The sequence below is a fragment of the Stigmatopora nigra genome, chromosome 11 (genome assembly GCF_051989575.1).
Source record: "Stigmatopora nigra isolate UIUO_SnigA chromosome 11, RoL_Snig_1.1, whole genome shotgun sequence".
NCBI classification, from domain to species: Eukaryota; Metazoa; Chordata; class Actinopteri; order Syngnathiformes; family Syngnathidae; genus Stigmatopora; species Stigmatopora nigra.
The window spans coordinates 13,769,180-13,786,910 of NC_135518.1; the positions used below are offsets into that span (position 1 = coordinate 13,769,180).

The 17,731-nt window shown below is 36.1% G+C and overlaps 1 protein-coding gene across 1 annotated transcript; it reads right to left on the reverse strand.

The window, feature by feature from the left end:
• Window positions 1-333: 333 nt before the first annotated feature.
• On the reverse strand, window positions 334-11,743 carry LOC144204177 (carboxypeptidase inhibitor SmCI-like). Its single transcript, XM_077727981.1, has 7 exons — window positions 11,476-11,743; window positions 4,204-4,407; window positions 2,417-2,593; window positions 1,963-1,992; window positions 1,788-1,850; window positions 1,453-1,641; window positions 334-772 (listed from the first exon to the last, which is right to left on the reverse strand). The coding sequence occupies exons 1-7, from the start codon at window positions 11,570-11,572 to the stop codon at window positions 705-707; spliced, it is 828 nt and encodes a 275-aa protein (XP_077584107.1). The 5' UTR covers window positions 11,573-11,743; the 3' UTR covers window positions 334-704.
• Window positions 11,744-17,731: the final 5,988 nt, after the last annotated feature.

Sequence of the window (17,731 nt, forward strand, 5' to 3'; positions counted from 1 at the left end):
GGTAAATTAAAATTGTATGTATTGTTTAATTCGGTCTAGATAAGAAGTTTAGGTTGTATATCAGTTGGTCAAGGGTCCTTAAAGTTCAATTCCTGGTTTCTAAGGATAATGGAGGAAGATTTTATGCCAGATTTTATATCAAATGACCACCGACTGGAGTTTATTCCAATAATAACATAACTTTGCATGTTTTGGCTTGAAATGTTGACTATTTAATAGCAATTTGCATTTTCTTTCCCACAAATAAATGTACCATAAAGCAGTAGATATGGTTTTTAAAACTTTGAACAACACTGCCCCCCTCTGCTGTTTGGAAGAACATTCAATCCTGCATGCTTGGAAGATGATTATGTTTATTATTGGGAGGAAGAAAAATAAAATGATTTTCTCAGAGTACATTGAGACAGTATTGATTATATGATATTTGTGTTTTTCCAGATAAATGAATTTGCATTACACTAACAGCGGGATAGAAAACTGCTTATATGCCTAATGGAAAACATTATTAAAAGACTAGTTTTATTCAGCTTTAAGTGCAAAACTAAAGTGTTTATTGTCATCATGTGCACGAATATATAAATTGCATGTGCTCACTAACCCTTGCATTTATTATCAAAAATAGACTAAAGGCCCCAAGGTAGGAAAAAAATACTTAGCGATAAATACACGTTACTTTAGAGAAGTTAGAAATGTGTCGGCATTCTTCAGACTGAGCCGACAAGAATTTTGGGAATGTTTTTCTTCCTAATTCGAATCATCTTTGTCCCACCATCTGTTGAACATAATGAAACAATTGTAAATAATAGAAAATAAGCACAAAATGTACTTCTACAATGCTGCTATGTGGAAAAATTTACCTCCTTTAGGGGTTCTACTCTAGAAAAATATGATTTTTGGGTATTGAAGCAAAGCTATCTGGGCTGTGATTTCTATGTGTACCACCAGAAGGCAGTACATGTGTATATTTTCACTTTTAATAATAATATAAGTTACTGAAATATTTTTGCAATAGCCCTTGCTAATAGAAAAGTCGTGTACTATCAGTGGTATGCCATCAGGGCCTTCAGGGTCTTCTCAGCTGGCCTAAGAATACTATTTGAATCACAAACTGATGTAAATTCTATTTTGTCTATTAATACGTAAGTAATTCCAAATTTTCTGTTAGCTTTTCCCCCTTTAAGCATCTAACCAATCAAATTTCAGCCATTATTAGCTTCGATGGCGAAAAGGAGGCAAGAAAGGAGGATGGATATTCTGTACAGTTAAAAAGTATTTTTAGTGAGTAAAATATGGCTATATTCCTAACTAATATTTCAATTGTATGAGCTTATTATTGATATTTTTTATGTTTTTAGGTTTTATAGTCATAAAAGTTTTTGCTGAAGGCGTCCCCATGAAATACACGGACCGCCACTGTGCACTATATAATATATAAGATAAAAAAATCATTACCGTTGCGATTTCTGATGCATTTCTTGAAACACAATCTCCGGTGATTGAAATTGTTATCGTTGCCTCCGCAACCGCTGTACGAGAACTCGTGACATCTTCCACTCGTGGCGTTGTAAGCAAACCGACGCAGGTTGCCATCACACGTCCCCCTCTCAACAGGTTTGAAGCACATATCCACCTGTTTTACAACTGAAAAAAATCACACAAAAACAAGAAGTTATAGTCAACACATCTGAAAATTGCACTTAAAGATGTGTCAGACTTTTATGGAGACGGCCATTGGTCTTACAATGCAATCCAATTGCATTTAGCTTAGCTGAAAAACACCATGTTACCTGTTGGCTGGACCAAAATGGGGCTTTTGGTTTGCCCCATAGTGCTGTTGACCAATCCCTGATCTGAAAAACACACATCAGTATATTGACAATTTAGACCTAGAGTCAATCATCACTTAAATACTTGACTAGTAATATAAATATGAAAACTGGAAAGTGAAGTAATGAGTCCTACCAGATATTGGGGTTGGTGTCACACTTTTTTCTTCATACGCCCAACAAATGTACAAAAAAATAAAAATAAGAGACAAGAATAAGTCAACAAATCCCATATTATACCACACAGATTCACAGAGAGAAATATACACCCATCAAAAGAGCCACATATGGCTCCCGAGCCATAGGTTCCCTACCCCTGGTATAAAATGTATTCATTCTTAAATGGCCTGCCAGTGGATTTTATTATTTGTTTCCATCCTAGTTGATAAATGACATCTGAGCTGTGATTGAGTGCTTTTAAATCATTTAAAAATGCAATTTTATGGACATTTTTAATCCATCAACTCGTTTTTGAAGGTCCAACTCTTGTCATCTCCATTTGAGGGATAAATAAATGTCTTTGCATGGATATTTTCTACCAGTTTAGTGGTTGACATAATACTGCTATAAGCCTTAAAAAGGTGACATACCTTTTTGGTGACATTTGGCCTCGCAGTCTGACATGCTGTTAAAATTGTTGGCATTACCGAAGCAGCCGCCGTAATAGAAACGCTTGCACTGCTGACTTTGGTCGTCAAAGAAGTAACGCGTCAGCAGGCCGCGACAGGGACCTTCCGCTCGGGGTAGGTGACAAGGGTTTTTATCGGCTGGAAAAAAAACAAATCAAAAAGGGAGATAAAACGGTCAGAATGGACAAATGTCAACAAGCATTATTCTTGGTCAAGACATGAAAAGTGACTCATCTTTTATGGATGACGCCCTCATGTGTTACAATGTGAAAATTCATTGTGGCTGTTGGACTTCTTTCAAAATTAAAATAATAAATTGACTTAAGGGAGATGTTTTTTCCTTTAGTGCAGATTTTGAAGGATGGAGATGCTGTGATTATGATCTAAGAATAGTGATTTATTTAAAAAAAAATACTTTTTTTGTTGTACATCTTTTATCAATAGTTTAGTGGAATTTGTATCGTATTTTCATGACTATAAGGCGCACTTAAAAGTCTTAAATTTTCTCCAAAATAGACAGGGCGCCTTATAATCCTGTGCGCCTTGTATATGGAAAAAAGTGTTATTCATTGAGGGTGCGCTTTATAACGCACTGCGCCTTATAATGTGGTGCGCCGTATAGTCGTGAAAATACAGTATATGTGACAAATATAGGGTTGAAATTAAGGTAAAATTGTTTTTTTGGATAAGTTTGATTAAAATATTAATAAAAATGTAAAACACTGACATATTTTGATCCCAATTGTAACATTTTGTTGCTTCTAGATAACAATTCATGTTATTTTGCAGTTTGACTTGTAATATAAATAAGAAAACTGGAAGCAAAAGGTCGAGTGTTAAACCATGACCCAATTTGCAGTCACTAGCCACCTGGTCACAGCGAGACTACTTCCCGTCTCTGCAGCGATACAATCGGATTTCCAGATTGACTGCATGCACATGGAAAAAGGTCAACACTTTCAACAGGAACAGAAGATTTTTTTATCTATTTTTTTCCTCATTTTGCTTCTTCTATACAGTTTTTTTTTTAGTTCATCCTGTTTGCAAGCATTTACTCCTGATCTTATTTTTCTGGTGGAATTCAGCAAGTGTACATTTGAAAAGACAGCCAACATATAGGAATATATTGTTTGCATTAGAATTGCATACAATGTGTGTACCGTATTTTCACGACTATAAGGCGCACTTAAGAGTCTTAAATTTTCTCCAAAATAGACAGTGCGCCTTATAATCCAGTGTGCCTTATATATGGAAAAAAAACAGAAAACCAAAAACGAAAAACCACCAGTGTCTGATATTAAAAAAAACACAAACGCCTGAACTGAAACAACACTATGCAGATGCCATTTTAGTTTACAAAATCTTCCATCATATAGCTCCTCCCCCAATGCAAGATTTGATACAAAAAAATCCAAAACATCAACAATGGCTGGCTCTAGAGGTGACTGTAAAGTAGTGAGTGCTTCATACCTGGAAGTCAATAGCAATTACCGTATTTTCACCACTATAAGGCGCACTTAAGTCTTACATTTTCTCCAAAATAGACAGTGCGCCTTATAATACAGTGCGCCTTATATATGGAAAAAATGTCATTCATTGAGGGTGCGCCTTATAGTTGTGAAAATACAGTATATATGCATATATATAAAAAAAATTTTTTAAATAAAAGTGCTGTTCCACAGTCACGTATTTAGTCACCCCACACACACATAGCCACAAAAAAAAATGGAGGATAGGGTCAAACTCACCTGAGACGACGCACATTTCCCGGCAGGCTTCCAGGGTCTCAAAGTTGTTCTCATTCCCGCCACAGCCTCCATATTCAAAGTGCTCACAGCGCCCAGTATCCACATCGAAGAAGTATCTGTCCCTCAATGCCCTGCAAGACCCGGGGTCCTCTTTCAGGGCGCAGAGCTCGTTGAAGATGAAAAGCTCACCTAGAGCCCTCTCTTCTGAAAATAGAAAAGCCAAAACAAGTTGATCCTCGTGGAGCAGGCGGTCTGACATTGATATAAAAACATAAAATATAAAAAAAAGGCCCACACTGGTCACAAACCTCATGTTAAATAGTGTCAAAAATAAGAGCATTAACAATTTTTGCCAGGACAAAAAGACCAGGGGATTATATTGGCACGCATTCAATCATTCTCAGCATTGTGCAAAATATGTCAGTTGTTGTGAATGTATTGTGCACGAGGAGGCACATTATTCATAATTCACTAAAATTAGCCCTAGGCAATTATTTTTCAGCATGTTAATTAAATTGGAATTTGCCAGTGAAAGCAAAAATTAACACGTATGGTAAAAATATGGGTGCATTAACAATTGTTTATTTGAAAATAACTGCCTTTTGGTTTAGTTTTATGGACAAAAAATGTACATTTTGGGCCACATGTACATCAAATATATATATGTATATATTTTTAAACACCGTGATGTCCAGTACCCAATGCTTTGACATAAAGTAATAAAAAAAATAAAATTAAAATGGGTAAAAAAAATTCAAAAGTTCAACATTGACAGTAATTTTTTATAGACTTTTTTTGGCATGACATAACTTTTAAAATACCTTAAAAACAGCATTTTACATCAATAAATTTTCAAGGCAACAATAATTCAGTTCATCAACAATATTTTATATACCCCATTTACCCATCTTTTTCTTCCAAAAACATCCACTTCAATTTAGTTCTTAGAATGGAATATCTTGCCATTCTTACCTCCATTGTTACATTTTTCCACCAAAAACAGCTTTTTATCATCCCCCATTCCTACCACAACCTTCAAGGACCACCTTGAAAACTTTGGAACTGAACTTTCCCTCCCTACAAAGGTACACACATCTAAAGTAAAGCCAGCAGGCTCCATTCTCTACCCCAAGTGGTCACCAAGGGAATGAGGCAAGCATTACTTCAACCTATCAGATACAATTTATGACCTTGGAGTCTGTACGACGTGGGACACTGATCAAATCTTTCCAATGTAGTATCCACCTCTCAGCCGCCTTGTGGAATGGCTATTGCATTCAGTTGCTGAAACCAGACCCCGTAGAGGCTTTTAGTGATAAATTGGACCATCGGGTTGTCTGGCACAAGGAAAAAAAACAACAAAAAAACATAGCAACACATCCATTTGGGTCTCTGTCTAGATTCTGGTCCCTTGTGTAATCTTTGTCAGGGCAACAATACAATAATTCCATCTCGTTCTCCAATTCTTGGCAAAATAGACAAAACGGATGCATTTTTACAGAACATTAAAAGGTCATTTTGTATATTAACTTGTAAATTTGTTGCAGTTTTTGAAAGTCGAAGTGTCAGTGTGAGTACTCTTTAGGATGAGAAACGATTTTTTTTGGTGAGACACTGATTCTCCCCTCAAGGCGATGTCGTTTTAAAATTGAAAAAAAGAAAACAAATAGGCTGGAGTTCACCTTTAGAAAGGTTACCTAGGCAACGGCAAATATTTCACTGCAGACTGGATGACACCAACATTAGGTTTAGAATATACTGAGAAAGTCCCTAAAGACTGCAGTGGGTGGTTAATAGTCTACCTGACGTGAATTAGAGTTTTAAATCTTGAGCTATGATGACCATTTGAGCGACCAATCACTTGTGAAGTCGACAACTTTATTTTTTCTTTAAGAAAGTTACTTTGGAAAGAAAAAATAAATACTCTTGCTAGTCACAAGAGGCTCTTATTTTAAAATCAAATACACACAATTGTCCATAACACATTTTAAGTCAAAACTGCTTACAAAGATTCAAATATTGTTTTAAACCGTTGGATTAACGTCTTGAAATGTCAAGTTTTTATGTATTTTTGAACTAAATTCTGGCAGAAAACTATCAAATTTGTCTTGGACTACCATTTTTTTAAGATTCAAAAGATTACTTATTGGTGTCAGGCTCAATCTCCAAAAAACTCAATTTAAATGAAATAAGAAAACAGTCCGATTTTGCATCAAAAAAATTTTAACCGTGGGATTAACGTCTTGAAATGTCAAGTTTTGATGTATTTTTCAACTAAATTCTGGCTGAAATCTATCAAATTTGTCTTGAACTACCATTTTTTCAAAATTCAAAACATTACTTATTGGTGTCAGGCTCAAAAAACTTTAAAAAATACACCAAAAAACTACAGAAAACCAAATCAATGACCTGAGGAATAGATCTAATAAAACTCGAAGTATCTCTATGCCGCCAACTATGAGTTCTGCCAAGTGCCACCCACACAAATACACACAAAAATACACACAGATTTGGATAATGATCTTAGCACTCTGCCAAAAAACATGAAACTCCTCACCCGGGCATGTCAAATCAGATTGGAGCCAAGTTCAATCTTGTTTAGCTAGATTTGACCATATTTTGATATGAAAGCGTCCAAACCAAGTAACAACCGAAATACTACATCCAATTTTTTTACCTTCCTATCAGAAAACATTCTATATTTGACAAAAAAGACTTGAAGTAATCTGTAAAAACCAATACACAGTCATCTATAAACATCACCTTCAACTTCTGAGACTTTATATAAGCTTTTCCTCCATTTTTTATTTACTTTTTATGGTCAGTCAATCATTTTTCTGGGTGATTTTGTAGATTGCAACACCTGGTCAATGTAGAAAAAGGGTGTGTCTACCATGTCAGATTTTCCAAGTAGAATATAAATCCTCTGAGCCTTGCCTAGGGTGAGTGAATAAAGAAATATGGAGTGACTCACAATTTGTCCCAAAGTTCAAGATAAATATCACCACTGTCATACATTTACTTCCCAAAGGCATTTTCATTATGAAACAAATTCATTAAAAATGCATTTTCCATGAAAATAATTGCAACAAACACAATTTTGACAGAAAAACAACATTTAGATGTGCTGTTTTTGTTAAAATAAGTAGTTTTAATTCAATAATTGGCTTTGAAACCACTAAAATTTTCCCTTTTTGAAAGAATTTACTTCTCTAAACCCGACATAAATCATAACAAAACAGTACTTAAAAAAATCCACTCAAAAATGACTAACATTTACTTCCCTAAGGCATTCTTATTATGAATCTAATTCATTAAAAATGCATTTTCCATGAAAATAATTACAACAAACAATTTTGACAGAAAAACAACTTTTAAATGTGCTTTTTTTGTCAAAATAAGTCTTTTAAATTCAACAATTGGCTTTAAAACCAATAAAATTTGCCATTTAAAAAAATAATTTACTTCTCTACACCCAACATAAATCACAACAAAACAGTACTTTAAAAAAATCCACTTAAAAATGAATAATCTTCCAAAACAATGCATTTTAAAGTGTACTAAAACAAATCTAATTTAAAAGCAGTTAGCCCTACTTTATCCTTAATCTACAATTATAATGAATACCCAAATTGGCATCTCCAATCCTCCATTTTTTTTTGCTGACCAGACAAAGAACTCAAAGATTATTTGCCCTCACAGCTTAAAAACTACACTACATCAAAGTATGCAAAAACGGACATAATGTCTAAATATTCATCTCACGATGGAACAACTCTAAAAAAGATGGCCTCATTTTTTACTTTCCTGAAAGCAAACATGTTTTCATGAATGCTCCAGGAATTAATTTTGAATCACTTCCAAGTAGGTCTCATTTATTTTGAGGGAAAACAATTTTGGGCCACCCTCACAGCAAAAAAAAAACACACAAAAATAACCAGAAATTCCACAAAACCTTCCATCATAACCTAAAAAAAATCCACTATACATTTATTCTATGTCCAAATTGTATATAGATACATAAATATGTCCCCCAAATAAACTCTACACACTTTCATGCAAAGTAGTCGCCTTGGGCAAATATAGTTAATTATCTAAAAAGGCATGTGCGATGCATTCATTTTTAATCAGACGCGACGACGAGGGAGTCGCATAAAAGCGAAATAAATTGTCGTGCAGCAATTCCAAAGCCTTTGTCAAGTCATTTGTTCACGTCAAATCCGACTGAACGATTTGTCTGGAGTCCCCCGAGCTTTAAAAAAGTCTTATCTTGTTCTTATTGGTAAAGGTAAACAACAAGCTGGCCTTTCAAAGGAATTATCTTGTTAAATCTAAACTGGGTCCTTTTATCCTCATCCAAAATGGTTTTGACAACAAAAACAAGAAAGTTTCATGTTGATCTACAATCTGATGACAGACAACATATAGTCAGTTACTTTATCACAAGACACAGAAGACATTGTAGACCTAGTTAAGAAAAAAAATTGGATCAAATTGCATTTAATTAAACATGATTTACTTTACCGGGCTGCACAAAATGATGTGGTGGGCCAGATTTGGCCCCCCGGGCCACCACTTTGACACTTGTGCTTTATTTAATCAAAAGTTCATATTGTTGGTCTGTTTTCAGTATTTTTAATGTACTCAGCTGTAGGTTAAATAAGGCAGTGAGAGAATTTTCAAATGTATTGACTGTATAGTAACCAAAATGTATATTGTTGAGTTTTGCAAGGCATTCACATACATAGCTGACAGTTGAATCAATTGGGGTTGGGTGGCTGTGGGTGGGGAAGGGGGAGTTTTTGGCTCAAGATACCCAGCACCGACCGACTGAGCTGACTTACTGACAGAGTTTGAACCAGCGGGGGTTGGGCTGCGAGACTCACCTGAATGCAATCCACTGATTGCACTTGCAGGACACTTAGTATTGTGCAAAGCTTTCCAGGTTGAAACCAATGCACCCCCCACACTCACTTTTTTGCCCTTATTATAGTTTGCCAGCCCTAATTAAATGAATGCATAGTCTTAGTATAATAAAGAGGAGTTCTGGTGTAACATTATACAAAAATAATAATAAAAAAATAAAAAATACAAAACCTTATCATAAGACCTATTTCAAATGTGGGCCATCATAAGACTAGGCATTCATTTAATTAGGGCTGGGAAAACTCTAATAAGGGCAAAAGTGAGTGTGGGGGTGCATTGGATTCAACCTGGAAAGCTTTGCACAATACTAAGTGTCCTGCAAGTGCAATCAGTGGATTGCAGTCAGGTGCGTCTCGCAGCCCAACCCCCGCTGGTTCAAACTCTGTCAGTAAGTCAGCTCGGTCGGTGGCGGGTATCTTCAGCCAAAAGCTCCCCTCTCCCCACCCACAGTGACCCAACCCCCGTTGATTCAACTCTGCAAGTCATGTCTATGCGTGCCATGCAAAACTCAACAATATACATTTTGGTTAATATACAGTCAAGAAATTTGAAAATTCTCTCACTGCCTTATTTAATCTACATCTGAGTACAGCCCTATTAAATGAACACTTAGTCTTATGATGGCCCACATTTGAAATAGGTCTTATGATAAGGTTTTGTATTTTTATTTTTTTATTATTTTTTAAATGTTTTACCAGAACTCCTCTTTATTATTCTAAGACTATGCATTCATTTAATTAGGGCTGGGCAAACTATAATAAGGGCAAAAGTGAGTGTGGGGGGTGCATTGGATTCAACCTGGAAATAATCCCACAATACTAAGTGTCCTGCAAGTGCAATCAGTGGATTGCATTCAGGTGTGTCTCGCAGCCCAACCCCCGCTGGTTCGAACTCTGTCAGTTTGGGCGGTCAGTGCTGGATAGCTTGAGTGAAAATCTCCCCCCTCCCCACCCACAGCGACCCAACCCCCATTGATCCCACTTTGCCAGCTATGTTATGTCTGTGAATGCCATGCAAAACTCAACAATATATACATTTTGCTTAATATACATACCCATGTCTGGGAAAACATCACATATGGCAGAACATGCTTTTTATTCATCTCCTCCTCAACGGGAAACAAATATTCCTATCAGTCTGTTTGTTATTTTACGCAATTCCGGGGCAAATTCCACTTATCATTGACGTTTGACATCCTAAGACGTCAGTGCTTCCTGAAAGTGTTTCCCTTTAGACAAGATTCTCCAGAGATCATTGGGGAAAAAAACTCTTGCAGGAAATTGAGCAGATAGCTTCTATTTTTTTGCAATATACAGGAAAAAAATACATATTCAGCTTAGTAAAGATAACAGTATCATTTATAAATGGACTCAAGGGTTCTGCCTATGTGGGGCAGATCATATTTTTTAATTTATGAAGTTAAATAGGTTTTTTTCTTCATTCTTAGAAGTGGATTTTTAAACCACAAGTATAATCAATCTTCTCTGAACTTATTTTGACATGCACGCCATTTTAAGTGTGCCATTTTACTGATGGTACATGCAATCATGCGTCATTAATTACCTGGATAACGATACTGGTTGGTGTCACGCCCAATGAGCACGACTGAAAAGCTCCAACACGCAACGCTCCGAGCGGAATGATTCAATCTTATTTCCTTAAAAAGAATATTTTGCGTGGGCTAGAGGAGTACAATAACAAGCCAAAACAACAGTGGCCATAAAATAACACTGGAATAGTGTCCTACCTTGTAAATTAGGGCTAAATATAATTATTTTAAGAAAATAACATGCATCAAGTGATGAGCAAAAGACAAATATTTGAAGGATTTGGACATTTTAAGCTTTTATTCCATGTTTTTTGCAAATTATGACAGAATTTGACTAGTTTGCCTTTCTTATCGCTTTTACCCAAGACCCAATCACATGAAAATATTATTTTGCATTTTACTTATACACTATAGTAGAATAAACACATTTTCATTTCGATTTTTTAGTAGCCAAGAGGGCCATATTACTGAAAAGTTGGGACCATGTCCGACCCGCACACCACAGTTTGCTTATAATATGTTTAACATTATAATTCCTAAGTGGGAAATAAATAAGCCTATATCTATTTATTTATAAACCTGACATCATAAACTAAGTCCTTCCAAGCCAGATTTTGCTGAAATTGCAAAAAGTGTCTAGAAGTGGAATTTGGACTTTCTAAGACAAGATGGATTCCAAAACAATCCGTTTAATATCAACTATTCCGCTAATAATCAACATCAGTTCATCTAACATTAACATCATCCTCAATAAGAACACAATCGGACACAATGTCATCTTTAGTTTATCTTTTTACCTCTTGTGACTGTGCAGAAAGTCGCCAAAAGACAGATGCGGGTGAGTAAAAAGTTCGGCCAAAGCCTCCGTTTGCGGCCATCATCGCAAGGAATCATGGTCCTGATCTCCAAAGACAACAACCGGAATCGGTAATGGTGATGATCGTGAGCAGTCGGTTGGTTTTTAGGCGATCGTCGGGTTACAAGACGGTCAAACGCATTCAAAGTTGACGCAATGACAATTTGTCAGCTGGCAGGGGGCGCGTCCTTCCTTTAAATAAACGCACGTTGGTGATATTGTCCAATAAATAGCTATTTCCTGTCCCTACATGTCCAAAAACACATTACTATTCCTTATTATTATACCATCGATACTGCTAAGAAAAACTAGAGTTCAAATTGGGGTAAATTGGAAGATTTCTTATGTTTTTATCAAATATTTTTGTCCCTAATTGTATTTATCCTACCATTTTTATGTATTTTTTTTATTCCATATATTTTTAATTTAATATAATCTCATTTTCTGAACTGCTTTATTTTCATTAGGTTCCCAGGGGGTGCTGGAGCCAATCCCTTTGTCCCCAATTGTATTTATCCTATAATTTTTCATTTATTTTTTTGATTCCATATATTTTTTATGTAATATCATCTCATTTTCTGAACCGCTTTATTTCCATGAGGGTCACAGGGGGTGCCGGAGCCAATCCTTTTGTCCCCAATTGTATTTAATCTATAATTTTTCATTATTTTTTTCATTCCATATATTTTTAATGTAATCTCATCTCATTATCTGAACTCCTTTATATCTATTAGGTTCACAGGGGGTGCCGGAGCCAGGTCAGAGGTCAGGGACACCCTGAATCAACCAATCACACCCATACCTAGGGGCAATTTACAGTGTCCAATCAGCTTACCATGCATGTTTTTGGTATAAAAGAGGTAACCAGAGTACCCGGAGAAAACCCACAAAGGCCCGGGTAGAACATACAAACTCCACAGAGAACCTGGACTCGAACCCAGAACCCCAGAGCTGTGAAGCCGACATGCTAACCACTTGCCGTGTATTTTTAAATAATAAATATAATTGTGAATGGATAAAATGTCCATTTAAAATGAATATAAACAAAAACACAAGAAAAGAATATGCCTAATTTATGGTTTTTGTCTTTTATCAAATCTATATTTAGCCAATGTCATGTCTGGTTTTGCAACATTAATTTCCCTTTGTCTATTTTAGTCTTTTTACTTCTCTTTCAACACAAAAAAAAGGATAATTATGCTTAATAAAAAAGAAATAAAAGCACCAAGGCGGTTGAGGTAATTTATATGTAAAAAGAAAATGGCCAATAGTAACATTAAATTGGAAATACAAACCAACCCCCAAAAAATCCAATTAAGGTTCCTCCAAAAATGTCAGAATGACTTTTTGACCAGCAAAAAAAACCTCTCCCGAGGCGTGTGTAGTCCGACATTAGAGAGAACACATATTTGTGTAAAAAAGCGTTTTGAAATCCGCTACCATTTGTTAGCTCAAGCGTTAGTCATACAATAAAATGCGTCTATATTTAATCTAAATTTCTTCCATCTGGAGTCTTAAACACCTGGCGAGCTTTATTACTTCACTGCACTGTCATCTTAGTAATTGCTTTCAGGTTGAGTAACCAATGAATAAGAAGCTCCATTTATTTTACAATGCTGCTATGATTAAAACAATCACAACCTATAATCCACAACCTGTTTAATCCAAGACCGTTTTTTAAGTGAAAAGTCCTGGCATCATAAAATTGCTCCTCATTTGTGTTAAAACTGAACTGGACTTCTTGAGAGAAGATTAATTTCCACCACAAAAACAGAAAATAGAAATAAATATGAAGAGAACTGTGTTTTATTGTAAAATATTTTGAAAGAATCTTACATAATTTATTTGACAACACCAGGAAAATGAATGCAATTGAGTGAATGGAGCAAGGGTAGGGAATTTAAGGCTTGGGAGCCACATGTGGCTCTTTTGATGAGTGCAAGTATCAGAAATTCAAAATGATGAACAAAGTCTTACCCTAGAAACTTACACTTCAATTTTTGCATCCTAAAGTTGTCTTTAGCTGTTAATATTATAAAAACAGCAACAAATACCCAACAATTTTCCATATATGAGCTTTCAGAGAGTTTAATATCTAAGTACTGTTTAATATCCAAGTACTGTTTAATATCTAAGTACTGTTTAATATCTAAGTACTGTTTAATATCGAAGTACATTTGACCGGCGACCAAACGTCCGGTCAAGAAATTTATGAATTAATTTTTCAAACAAGGACAAAACATTAAGACACTATTTTTTATTTAAACTAGAATAATAAAGCTCTCTTTTTCAATCACCGCAAACTCCAAGCACCCACAAAAAAGATTGCATTCAACAGTTAAGCTTCCCAGAGAGTAATTCAGCTTTTAATAATTAATGTTGGATATCGATGTAAATCTAAACCCGCCATTACGCTTGTAAATGTAGATGTAGTAGGTATCAAAATGTCACTAGTGAAATAGAGTGTTACTAAGTATCACACAGTGGTGTGAAAGAACATAATTGCTTACATTATTTCCAAAGCCAATTCTTGCTTGGTGGTTTTTATCGGGCATAAAAATTTGAATTTTGGAAATGAATCAAATACAAACTATTGTTTTTCTTCTATTTTGCTTTGCAAGGTATGCACATACATAGCTGACAGAGTTGAATCAATGGGGGTTGGGTGGCTGAGGGTGGGGAGGGGGGAGCTTTTCCCTCAAGCTACCTGGCACTGACCGACCGACCGAGCTGACAGACAGAGTTTGAACCAGCGGGGGTTGGGCTGCGAGACACACCTGACTGCAATCCACTGATTGCACTTGCAGGACACTTAGTATTGTGGAAAACTTTCCAGGTTGAAACCAATGCACCCCCCACACTCACTTTTTTGCCCTTATTAGAGTTTTCCCAGCCCTAATTAAATGAATGCATAGTCTTAGTATAATAAAGAGGAGTTCTGGTGTAACATTTAAAAAATAAAAAAAAAAATAAAAAAAATTATTATAAGACCTATTTCAAATGTGGGCCATCATAAATAAGACTAAGTGTTCATTTATTAGGGCTGGGCAAACTAAAATACAGGCAAAAGTGAGTGGGGGGTGCATTGGTTTCAACCTGGAAAGCTTTGCACAATACTAAGTGTCCTGCAAGTGCAATCAGTGGATTGCAGTCAGGTGCGTCTTGCAGCCCAACCCCCGCTGGTTCAAACTCTCTCAGCTCGGTCGGTCAGTGCCAGGTAGCTTGAGGGAAAAGCTCCCCCCTCCCCACCCACAGCGACCCAACCCCCATTGATTCAACTGTCAGCTATGTATGTGAATGCCTTGCAATATTTCCACAATACATACATTTTGGTTAATATACAGTCAAGAAATTTGAAAATTCTCTCACTGCCTTATTTAATCTACAGCTGAGTACAATAGAAATACACGTCCAGTGTCAAAGTGGCAGCCCGGGGGCCAAATCTGGCCCGCCGCATCATTTTCTGTGGCCCGGGTAAGTAAATCATGACTTTCTGTTTTAGGATCAAATTAAAGTGAGTAAAGATTGATATTAAATTTCCTGATTTTATCAATAATTGTCATTTTCTAATCATTTTTTTCTGTTTTTAGTTCAAAAATTATTTTGTAAAATCTAAAAATATATAAAGAAAAGCTAAAATAAACATCGTTCAAGGTTCACCGGGGGTGCTAGAGCATATCCCAGCTAACTTCGGGCACCAGGATCACCCAATCACAGGTCGACATAACAAAAAATCATCACTAAGTTTACCGGATGCCTATTTAGCAAATAGCAACCAGCACTAACACTAACATTGACGCAATATTCAATCGTTATTCCACTAGTACACATCAGGTTACATTTCCATGGCCTTAAATCTTGCTTACGAAATCGCCACGCAACACAGAGGAAATCCAAAGGGGCCCAATCGCAGTCAAAGCATCAGCCGGTGGCATAACGGCGCCGGTCCGGCGCTTTGAACACCCATGCCAACGTCCCGCTTTCCCAATGGCGTAAAATGCCAGCCATTCTTTTCTCTTTTCCCGCGCCAAGCCATCAAAATAAACGAACTCGCGCCTAAGCAGATCTCATTGAAATATTTATTCATACTCAGGTGGGGATGGTAAAACGCTTGTATGTGTGCAAACAAGCGACCGGGGTAGACAACCTCCGAGCTGATACCAATTTAGACTGGGATGTTTTTCAATTCTTTTCATCAATAGGGACTTCATTAGCGGCGGTCCGTCTCGGTAATCAAATGTCTCCGCTTAAGACAGCGGGTGGGGAAGGAAGACTTGACATTTTGCTGAAACTGAAATGATTCACCGCGGCGTTTGAGATCAGGTGCACCGCAGGAAATATCCGATTCTCCTTTAATTGGGCTGGAAATTAGTTTTTAAATGTGATCTTTCCTTAATAGTTGTAATTATCTTATGGTGCCTTTCGTGGCAAGTGGGAAAGTATTGATATGCAATCCTACTGTGACTGTTTGTAAGTGGTTGTGATGAAGAAAATTTTCAAGAAATCTCCCAAATAAATCATTTAGGAAACATTTTTCCAATGTTTTTTGTTGAATTATCTTAAAGAACCCAATTAATATTACTAGTTAAAGAAAACAGGTGCTTTAAATTAAAATGAACAGATTGTCTTGACTCAAAAATGAACAGATTGTCATGACTATGACTCAAATGAATAGATTTTCATGACTATGACTCAAATGAACAGATTGTCAAAACTATGACTAAAAAATGAACAGATTTTCATGACTATGACTCAAAAATGAACAGATTTTCATGACTATGACTCAAAAATGAACAGGTTTTCATGACTATGACTCAAAGATGAACAGATTGTCATGCCTATGACTCAAATGAACAGATGGCCATGACTATGACTCAAAAATGAACAGATTGTCATGACTATGACTCAAAAATAAACAGATTGTCATGACTATGACTAAAAAATAAACAGATTGTCATGACTATGACTCAAAATGAACAGATTGTCATGACTATGACTCAAAAATGAACAGATTTTCAAGACTATGACAAGAAAAAAACCCTACAGAAAAAATAAGAACCAGGATGAGCCAATCAGCAGGAGGCGGTAGATCCTGTGAGACTGAAGTGAAGATCGACAATGACTCATAACGAGAAGCAACAGGTCAAAGGTCACCAAATAGACTTGCGTCACATAGTAACAGTGTCTTAGAGAGAGATTTCATTATCATGACACAACATTTAAAGGTCAGAGACAGTACACTGCTTCATTTTCCCCAACAAATTGATCTTTTTACATGATTAAATTTCATATAAAGTACACAAAAATAAAATATAACTGACGGCAATAAGAATACACAATATTGATTGTCAAAAGGGAGCTCTGGATATATTTTTTATGTGATTAAATGTACTTATTTACATTTTTTCATGTCACCAAAAGCCATTTGTAGCAAAATTGAAACTACTAGCACAAAAAATAATGATAAATCCACATTCTAATCGCTACTGCTCAATGTAGCCAAACCATGACGATTATTATAGTCCAAAACAAAAATTATAATCCCGCCCGTTTCAGCTCTGATGAGCAGCTTGTTCCTAAACGAGGTCACCATGAGAATGCTCGCACTGTCTGTTTCCAAGCGCCAACAAGAAGAATACGCTTTTATTTTTTTTCCAGCCAAGAGAGGCTCTGACCGCAGGGCTATGCCAAAACTCTGAATGCCTCATTCACCCAAAAAAAAAAGGACGCTGACCCACAAGCCGCATTAGACCGGTTTTTGTTTTTTGGGGGACTTTACTGGTCAGTTCACAAGAGGGCAAATTTCAGTATTCTCAGTTTTTTAGTCTTATTTATTGAACAATTCCGACTTGGCTTGAAGTTTTTCATGAAATCAATTCAGAAATCAATCCGTATATTTTTTTCTATTAAATCTCACACCACTGACACTTCCAATTTATATTTTTTTATTCATTTACCACTTCATTTTATCATCCTAGAAAACCATTTACAAAAAAACTAACCTTGATGAACAACACAGCATATTTCTAAACCAAAAACATGAATTAAAATCCATTTGATTTGAGTTGTGAGCACAGTCAGGGGTCAAATCCAACTCATATATCAAAACACGACCGCCTACCAGTCAAAACGCTACGCGTCAACATTTCACGCGCATTCACCCGAGCTAATACAGCGTCTAATAAATACCTTGGCTT